General features: G+C 38.9%; 1 protein-coding gene across 1 annotated transcript in view; it reads right to left on the bottom strand.

Moving 5' to 3' along the window:
• Window positions 1-6,119: 6,119 nt before the first annotated feature.
• Window positions 6,120-10,552, bottom strand: part of SMOC2 (SPARC related modular calcium binding 2) — a gene marked incomplete at both ends in the record, with an annotated part of 60,596 nt that continues 56,163 nt past the window's right edge. The window contains one exon of the mRNA XM_010082878.1: window positions 6,120-6,202. Within this exon, the coding sequence (XP_010081180.1) occupies window positions 6,120-6,202 (83 nt within the window). The remainder of the gene's footprint in view (window positions 6,203-10,552) is intronic.

The raw sequence follows: 10,552 nt of genomic DNA, 5'->3' as shown, positions 1-10,552 counted from the left end.
ACGGTGATCAGCAGAGCTTAGGCCCTGGATGGAACACACTGGTTTTTGGGTTTGGGTTGTGGAAAGGAGGGGGCAGTGCTCTATAGTCTTGTCCAGACTGAGAAGTCAAAATCTGTCTCACAGAGGTTGACCACAGACGCCAATTTTTCTAATTTGGATCCTTGTGTTGCTAAATACACCCCAGCATTAAAAATAGAAAGCTTTTGGATGCTTATTAACTCAGTGCTATCAAAACCCCAAAATACTCATCTTTTTGGAGAAATGCTCTAGGATTGAAAATTGTAATGAGAAGCTCCTGGAGAGAAGCTTTTTGGAGAGCTGTGGGGTTCTCAGGAAGGACAAAAATAAGAGCGAGATGCTGATCTTATTTCACCAGTAGAAACCTACACTAACTTCAGTGCAATTGAAGAGTTCCACTGGATTTGAACTGGGTTAATTGAGATCAGCATCTCAAGAAAAGGAAATTTTCAGCAGTGAAGAGCTATGCTAGTTTGAGAAAACAGAAAAAGAGACACTTTCAGGACTTTTAGTAGATGGACTTACTGAATCTGCACATTCACCCAAGTCAGGAGATTGTATTACTTTTACAGGTTATAAGACACTGTCATTTCCAAACTACAGTTTCCCCTCCCAATTTATCCTTTTGTATGAGAGGAAGTATCACAACTATGGGAATTTCAAAAAACATACTGTGCTAAAGGAAAGGAGAAACTGAAACAAGCCAAAATGAAATATAAACAAAACTAATGGTCTGACTTTAAGCCACAAAACTATAGGAACCCAGTCAAGTCTGAAAGTCCAGCTTGACATTGTGTCCCTCTCTCAAGCTTGTGTGCCTTTAACTCATTTGGACTTCTTTTTTCTTTTTTTTTTTTTTTCTTGATTCACAAAAGATAAGGGTACTTCTAATTAAAGAATGTTGTGTGAGCAAAACCACATTTCCCATAATACTTTTCAATTTTTTTTTCACTTTTCAAATTTCAGGTCTTGGTATTGAAAATTACGTTAGAGGAAAAAAAAAGATAAATTCCCAGGTTAAGTAACAATACAAAAATCTTAAGCTATATAAAGGATTATCCAAAGTTTATCCAGCCCTCACACAGAGCGGAGCCTTCTTGCATTCAATGCATACTTTTTAAATAAGAAAAAGATTTGCCCTTGAGGCGAATTAGCTGAGGAGTGGTCTGGCACTGTCTCAGTATGCTATCATGTCTTTCTCTCTTACATATCTAAGTCCCTTTCTTCCAGGTTGCTTAGAGCAGGGGCAAGACTAACTTTTTGAACGGGTAGCTTATCCACTAAGGCACTGATCTCCAAAGTGGGGTGCAAGTACCCCAGGGGGTACACAAGACAATCAATTCAAGTGCAGGAAGAAAATATTTTTTATACTATTAACAAATTAAAAAAAAAAAAGAACCCAAACTGTGTTTATTTCATCTTTATTTCATCCTTTTTTAATTTCTATATTTGGGTATGTTTAACAATGTATTTCGATGCTACTGCAGTAGTTCATCTACATAACACAAATAAATATACATCTGTTGAGGGTGTATGCTGAAAAATATTTTACTGCTTAGTAAAAACTAGTGAGTACTTGAAAATACCTTCACTCATAGACCCAGCCTGAAAAAATACAATTCCAGGAATCGATATTTCTTCAGCTAGGCTGAATTTGGCCAATTACCGCTCATGATTTTAGAAAAATATAGAGGCACCTACACCTCATTCCATCATACTATAGGTTTAGCTTAACTAGCCTTCTTGTAATACTCTTTTAATGCTCTTGACTAGCTTGTGTAGAAAAACTGAATTTCCGTTTAACACACTAGTTATCCAAAAGGCTAAAATAAACCATTCAAGACTCTTTACAGAATATGTCGGTTCATCACAGGGCATCCATTTTACTGTATAACACGGAGGAGAACAAAAGGCCAAAATATGAATGTTTGAAAACTCTGACCATGAGAAAAGCAAAAAACCCTTCTTTTTCCCCAGTATGTGACATTCTCTAGACTCCTTTTTGGGTTAGTTTTCATTATCTCAGAATAACTGTTTTCTGAGAAGATCAAAACCATAAGTAACCTCAGAAAAAAAATGCTTTGGTTTTAAAAAAAAGGGCTAGAAATCTAATGGGAAGAATTATTATTATCTAACTTCCAGCCCAGTTTAACAGATACAAGTGGCTTGGATCGTTCTTACAAACATTAGACTAGCCTTCAATTTCAGATGCTTTATATTAAGTTACTGTTAGGATGTGAGGATATGTTCTTAGCTCAATTTAAATCAGTGGGATTTTTGCCACAGACTCCAAGGGGGCCCTTACCTTCTCCAATTTTGCCTTAACAAGACATCAGTGTTTGCCAAAAACTTCAACTGATTTATTTGCAAATTATTGATAAAAATATTTGGCTTAACACGCAATGGGTTCAAATTTCCAGGTGGTATAAATCAGCATAGCTGCAGAACTATGCCAATTTAATCCACCTGAGGATGTACCAGTGGATTTTGTCCCATTTAAGACCATTCATAGTAGTAAAGTAATTGTTTTAAAAACTTCCTGGGTTTTTTTAGTCCAGGAAGCAGTCACAAGTGGTTTTACCCAGGGCTACCGCATTTTTTGTGGGTGTAAGCTGCAAATCAAGCACACCCATCCTTTCAAAAATGTATTATTCCTTGAAAGTAAGTACACAGCCTACAATTTTTATTCAGTCCTGACACCTCTCAGCAATCAGATGCTGTATTTAAATTTAGAGAACACAACTGCAAACATGTGTTTGCAACACTGCTTACAATAGAGAAACTTTGAGTTCATTTCTACTAAAAAGCTCACTCGTATTAGCCATTTGTGCAATTTTACGTTACTTGTTAACAACAAGCCACACCTGTGTAAGATCCTCTTTCAACCTCCTTTTTCAAAAAACTGTCTAAAGTAAAATCAATTAATTTTTACTTGGTGTAGTGTTTGTATGATAAGAGAGAAATTTGCCAGTTGAGGACTTGGGCATTTAATAGACTAGTTGAGAGAAAGAAAAGAGAAAGCCTAAAGAGAGAGAAAGAAAAATAAACAACATAACTTCAGCTCTGAAGTAGACTCTTCCCCCTGTTACTTCTATAGGCATATACATACTCCTATAGTACTTACTCCGTACTGCTGCAGAGTAGAAGAGGAAGGTTTTTCTAGCCAACCCTTAAGGATTTACGAAATGTTAGGAAATTTTGGTATTGGCCTTTTTAAAAAAATAATATAAAGCATTTGGAAGTCAAAGATTAAGCAACGTAAGATATGGGAGGGCAAATCCATGTCATAGTTAATAATTTATGATAATTATAAGCTCACATTTTTGCAGTGGTTTCTTGGACTAAAGCTCACATAATGCAAAATACCAGAAAGTAGAAAAAGAAAATCAAATTATCATTGCCTAACTTAATGAAAATGAATTTATCAGGTAGGAGTTTACAGCAGAGGAAGTTCTTGTTAATTGTTTTACTGGCAAAGTATCTTGACTTTGGATAAATCTTTGTTACTGTACTTTATAAAAGCACTAGCAGTTTGGATAAGAAACAGATATGTGAAAGCTTAAAACTCTTCACCTGCCTATCCTCCCTTTAAAATTCCAGCTAGCAAATGCTGCTTCAGAAATTTTAGCAAAAGGTGGCAGTGACCAGGAAGAGATATCTTTTAGTGCAAAACTTGTTTTTTCAGCTTCCACTCTGCCATACTCTTGTTTGAGTGCAAGTTCTTTTTACTCAGAAAAAACACACATGAAATCAAGTCATTATCCAAGTCTGTAACCATGCAAGTAAGGTTTGAAATAAACTCTTACAGAGGGTCAACTTCCCACTGGTTTCCACCAAGTAAGGACTGCAGAAGATCATAGAACAGTTTGGGCTGGAAGGGACTTGTAAAGGTCATCTAGTCCAACCCCCCTGCAATAATCAGGGACATCTTCAACTGAATCAGGATGCTCAGAGCACCATCCAACCTGACCTTGAATGTTCCCAGGGATGGGGCATCTACCACCTCTCTGAGCAACCTGTGCCAGTGTTTCACCACCCTCATTGTAAAAAATCTCTTCCTCATACCTAGTCTGAACCTACCCTCTTTTAGTTTAAAACCATTAGCCCTTGTCCTAGTGCTACAGGCCCTACTAAAAAGTCTGTCACCATCTTTTTTATAAGACCCCTTTAAGTATTGAAAGGCTGCAATAAGGTCCAAAATATTTCCCAAATTATCTTTGAAACATCTGCTAATGTCCCTGAAGTTACAACATCAGTTACTAACTTCGGTAAGCAAGTACTGACTGACGAAATGATGGATAAACATCAACAATCTGACTGTCAACAAATGTGGATTCACCACTATGTTTCACATATCCGAGGATTTATGTGGCCCATCTGGTTCTTTCTGAACTTTGCAAAACAGCAGAACTGCAAGTCAGTCATGCTCCATCCCTTTTACTGTGAAGGAAGAGAAATGAAGGGAGTTTGGTAAGAGCTCTAAAATTGATGCTCCAAGGTGAATTTTTAGTGTAAATCAGCTTTTCATCTCTTAGTATATATACATGTTCATTATCTTAAGTGATAAACTATAATGCAGAGTGAGTACTTCACTGATTTGACCCTGTCTTGCACTGTCTCTTCCATAAAATAATCAAGATCCACATAAAAAGTTAACCAGATTTTCTGTCCCATTACTGGTCCTTCAGAAGGCTGTTGCCTCACTGCTTTAATAGTTGGAAACCACTTTACAGGTCCCAGGTAAAAGTCTTGCAGGGTACTTCATGAGTGTTTTTCTTGTGCCAAAATTGACAAAGAGGAAACCAGTTTCTCCTCCACATGGCCTCAGAGGAACAGTACCACCTCCAGACCTTGTCTTGTTTGTCTAAATGAAGCAAATGTTAGCTGCCTTCTCTTGGAAAATATCTGCTTTGCCTGGTATGTTAGCTCTGACTTCTCCTGTGTATCAATTTTCCTGAACACAGGTGACCAGAATTGTATCCATGGTTCTAGATAAAATCCAGAAAAAATAATAGGGCTATCTAAAATAGCGTGAATGTTTCCTTGTCTGCCTTGCCTGTCCTGTTCCTGGCTGGGTGTTCCATCTTACCTAGCCTGGGTATGTTTTTGGGTCACGCTTCCCATTTTCACAGCCACAGTAATTGGATGGCTTACAGTTAATCTTATGACTGACTTGCATCTATGTAAAACACAACACATAATTATACATTATATAATAGTATATCATTCTTACTTCTTCCATTTTTATTATACCTTTCAATTAAATGTGTTTCATGGCAGAGAGTATTAATGTGTGCTTCATTCAAGATGAATTTCAACATTGATGGGCATGGTTAGTTCAGAATTATTATCTGAGTGGCTAAAGTGAAATAGTTTTCGTAACACAAAAAATCTGCCCAAAACATTTGCTTGTTTCTGGTTATTTACAACAGCTGACAGTGGTTCGTAATTTCCCTATAACATGGGCAATATCAGTAAAACCTGCCAAACCTTGAGTAATTCATATGCATTATGCCAAATTTAAAAATGAAGCAAGTCTACTGACTCCTGTGAAGCTCAACTATCCGGAGATAAGATCTCTCATGCACTTATGAAAAGTGTGAAAAAAATTAAAATTCTAATAAACATCAAGATTTATTCCTACAACAGAGAAGGATGAAACAATATTATTCTGAGATGAACTGACAAGAGTACTCTTGGAAAAAAAAAAAAAAAAAGTAAGTAGATACAATTTTTAGACTTCTTTGAAGATGGTGGCCAATTTCCGATGGATTTTACTAGAAGAAGGATTTTGAAGTATAGGCCGAGTTATTCTGGACATATTTGCCGACTTCTCTGGTATGAAAACAGCAAGGAATAACTCCAATAAGTAAATGTGACTGCCTTTAAACTACTGAGAAAAATGAGCCTTACTTTCTCCGACAACATCCCAAGACTCAGATTTACATACAAGCCAAAGACTTCAGCCAGTGGCAAATCAATATAGTGATATATAAAAGTTACACTGGTTTGCTACAGGGTTAGAAATTGCTTTCTAATTTATTGCAGTGAGTAAACAAAGCACTGGAATGCATGAAAACAAATTTATCTGCTTCACTGACCTTGAAGCTGGCGTCCTCTGTATAAATCTTTTGTTTTGGTTGGGTGAGCTCTGGCACCATTATCACACTTAGGTTGTTCATACCTACAGAACAAACAAGAAGAGAATAAAAACAGCCAAGGTTAATTTTATTTAGAACTACCTTATTTCCAATTTTGTTGTCCAAATTAAACTTGTACCTTCTTCTATTCAGGGAATAAGCTTGTTTTTCATTCAGAAGGGGTAATGCAAATTCATCTACCTATTTTCCACTAACCTCAAAGAAGCCAGCACATCTTTATTCTCCTGGGGTTGATACCAAACTAAGACATTATTGTCTATCCCAAAGTGCATTCTATAGGGAGGAAAACTGAGGAAGGATAAAACTGTAAGGAAATTACCATAAAAAAATACATCATAAAAAATAATTTGGAAAAAACCACCAAGAAACCACACAAAAACGAAGTCAGGCTCTCCTCCAACCTACCAAATCAAAAATTTATAAACAATATGACAAATTCTGACATTTGACACAGTATTCATGTTGGGAAACACCAGAGAAGCAATCTGAAAAACACAGCAAGGCAGGTACTGTAGTTAGTTACTACTGCAGCTGTAAAGAAATGTGTTGCTGTATCCTCTCCAAAAAAAAAAGTTAGCTTATATAAGAAGGACTAACCATGAACAGCTAACATTTTGAACAGGAGCAAAAAAACTGATAAGGTTTCCAGAAGGAAAGGAACTGGGCTGGAACAGCTTGAAATGGATTGTGAAAAAGACTGAATGTCCACCTGCTACTTGAATATTCTGTTTCCTCTACACTTTCTAAGTTTACTTAAGACTACTTGTTTAATCCAGCTGGTAGCAAAAGACTCTGGGCTATTTGTACTTCCAACAAACATTGACACACTAGCAATATTTTTTATGCAAGACTGGGAGGCATGGGAGCACCTGCTGCTGAATCTCTTTTCTTACAATCCCACTATTGATGCGTGGTAGCTTTTCACTTGGTTTGACAGAATCTCTTTCTGAGAAATTTTACTTTCTCATTCTCTTAAAGTAGCTTGAAGCCACAGAATTTAGTGTGCAAATTTCAGAAAAAGTTTCAGTTCTCACTTAACCACACTTAGTACATATGACTTCCGTCCACATACATGTGTGTGCACAGGTATACCTGTTAACTGAATTGAGCTTCTTTCACATTTCATATAACTGCTCATCTTTCTTTGAAATTCTCCTGTTCTAAGTTCCTCAAAATTACATTTACTGAGTAGCACACTAAAATGTCTAATTAAAATATACTAATCCACATTTTTGGAACAAAATATTCTTTTTAAAAGCATTAAATGTTGGACATGTCCTAGGCCCAGGTCAAGCTGCCCTTAAGAACAACACCTAGGTATTCTGAACCTAATTTCAGGTAAAATGGAGAAAACCAATATTGTTTTTCCTTTGAGTGCTTAATTTATTTTCCTATCATGCACTGAAACTGCCCACTTGGCCCATCAAACTTTGGCTGCTGCAAGAAGGCACAGTTTTATTTCATGGACATGGAAGAGCTACAGGCACTTTTTTTCTCCTAAAGAATGGCAGGAATAGAAGCTGCTTTAATATCATGGGTTGGATTCAGATACCTGATGGATGACCACTCAAGTCAGACAAGAAAACAGTAAAAGGGAAATCTCTGAGCACCACTCACTAATGCAGTATCTGGCACCCAGCCTGGTCCCCGATTAATCTGACACCGGACTCTGCCTTCCCCTCGTCCTCTTCCATTATTGTTACTGCTCTGTGCCTACACTTGCTTTTTTGGCCTCTACTCTTCTACACTTCTGGCTTATATTTCTGTTAAATACACATGTAGTTCATCATACACAAACGAAATCTATTCAAGACCAATAGGTGTGAAAATGCTGTAATGTGAAAGTCCACATTTAACTCTTTAAAGCAACCGAGAAAAGACTAAACGAATTATTAGAAATTTACCTCACAGGTGCAGCCATGGTAAGAGCTGATAAGAAAAACACACTTGCCTCAGTTTTCATGGGAAACAGTGGGAAAGGGATAGCATGTCAGAATGGAGTGCTGTCAGGTTAAAAATGATGTAGTTAAAAGACATCCCAAGTTACTCTTTTGAATTTTAAAAGGGAAAGAATCTAGAGCCATCAAGAGCTTAGGAAGGTTACCCTATACCTCTGAGCAGCCTGCTGGGAAGCACTGAGATTTACCAAGGTGTACAAAACAGTGGAGGATGGGGAGTTTCACTGGAATTTCACAGTGTGGGCAGCCTCATGAAGCAGCAGGTTTATGTTCTTATTTAACTTCACAGAATCTTGTGCAAGTGGATTGGGCATTAATTGCCCACGATCCTAGTTGCTAAAAAGTTGCATGGCCCTGCTGAGCAAAAAGGCTGAGGGTCATGGTAAGTTGTCCAGGAGGAACTGGGAGCCAGCTCGTAAGGACCGTATCAATAGACTTTCAGGGGAATGTTCAGCCTGGAGAAGGGAAGGCTCTGGGGAGACCTTATAGCAGCATTCCAGCGCTGAAAGGGGGCTACAGGAGAGATGGGGAAGGACTTTTTACAAGGGCATGTAGCGACAGGTCAAGGGGTAATGCATTTAAACTGGAAGAGGGCAGATTTAGATCAGATACTAGGAAAAAATTCTTTACTGTGAGCATGGTGAGGCAGTGGCCCAGGTTGTCCAGAGAAGCTGTGGATGCCCCATCCCTGGAGGGGTTCAAGGCCAGGCTGGATGAGGCTTTGAGCAACCTGTGCCAGTGGGAGGTGTCCCTGCCCATGGCAGGGGGTGGAACTCGATTATCTCAGAGGTCTCTTACAACCCAATCTATGGTTCTACAATTCTATAATTCTAAATCCATGGGACCTGATGCCACAAGCGCTGACACAGCTGGCTGACATCATTGCAAGGCCACTCTCAATTATATTTAAAAGGTCATGGTGACTGTGGAAGGTTCCTGGGGATGTGGTTTCTGTCATAGAAGAAAGCAAATGTCACTTCAATCTTCAAGAAGGGCAAGGAAGAGCCAGTCAGGCTTACCTCAGTTCCTGAGAGGTGATGAAGCAAATTCTCCTGGACGCTATTTCAAAACATGTGAAGGACAAGAAGGTGACTGGCAGTAGTCAGCATGGATTTATGAAGAGGAAGTCATGCTTGGCTAACCCTGCAGCCTTCTATGATGAGATGACTTGCTCAGTGGATGAGGGGAGAGCAGGAGATGTTTATCTTGATTTTAACCTTTGGCACTGTCTCTGCTTACATTCTCATAGACAAACTGATGGAGTATGCGCTAGATAAATGAACAGAGAGGTGTGCTGAAAATTGGCTGAACTGCCAGCCTCAACGAGCTGTGATTAGCAGCACAAATTACACCTGGAAGCCAGTTACCAACGGAGTGCCCCAGAGTTCAACAGTAGAGTCAACATTGTTTAACCTCTTCATTAATGACTAGGATTCTGGGACAGAGTACAACCTTAGCAAGTTTGCTGATGATACAAAACTGGAAGGAGAGGCTGATACACCAGGGGATTGTGTTGCCATTCAGAGGGACCTCAACAGGCTGGCAGAAACCTCATGCTGTTCAAAAAAAGGCAAATACCAAATTCCAACTCATGGAGATTAACCCCCTGCAACAGCACAGGATGGGGGCCAACCAGTTGGAAAGCAACTTTGCAGCACAGACCTGGGATTTCTGATGGACACTAAGATGCGTGTCAGATAGGAATGTGCCCTTGCAGCAAAGAATGCCAACAGCCTCCTGGGCTGCATTAGGGAGAGTATTGCCAGCAGGTCAAGGGAAGGTGATCCTTCCCTTCCCCTTTGCGCTGGTGAGATGCACCTGGTCCAGCTCTGGGTTCCACAAACAAGAGAGACAGGAACATACTGGAGTGGGTCTAGCAAAGGGCCATGAATATGATTAAGGGATTGGAGCATTTGACGTAGTAAAGAAAGGGTGAGAGAACTGGGACTGTTCATCCTGGGAAAGAGAATGCTCAGGGACGACCTCATTGATGTTTACAAGTACTCAAAGGAGGGAAAATAAAGAAAACAGGAGTCAGACTTTTCTCAGTGATGTCCAGTGACAGGAAAAGTGGCAATGGGAACAAAACAAAATACAAGAAATCTCTTGAACCTTTTCAAGAAAAAGCTTTTTTTTTTTTTAACTGTGATGGTGATCAAACACTAGAACAGGCTGCCCTGAGAGTCTGTGGACTCTCCATTCTTGGAGAGATTCAAAGCCTAATTGGACATAGTCCTGAGCAATCCACTCCAGCTGACCTTGCTTTGAGTAAAGGGCTTGGACTAGAGAATCTCCAGAGCTCCCTGACAATCTCAGCTATTCTGTGACTCTATAATAAAATTATACTCATAAAGAACTACAAAAAAATCATCAGAAGTCATATTGCTTCACAAGCACAAGAAGATGATTTGGATT

This window comes from Pterocles gutturalis, unplaced genomic scaffold (assembly GCF_000699245.1).
Source record: "Pterocles gutturalis isolate BGI_N339 unplaced genomic scaffold, ASM69924v1 scaffold7615, whole genome shotgun sequence".
In the NCBI taxonomy this organism is placed as follows: Eukaryota; Metazoa; Chordata; class Aves; order Pterocliformes; family Pteroclidae; genus Pterocles; species Pterocles gutturalis.
This window is presented reverse-complemented; position numbering and strand designations above follow the sequence as displayed.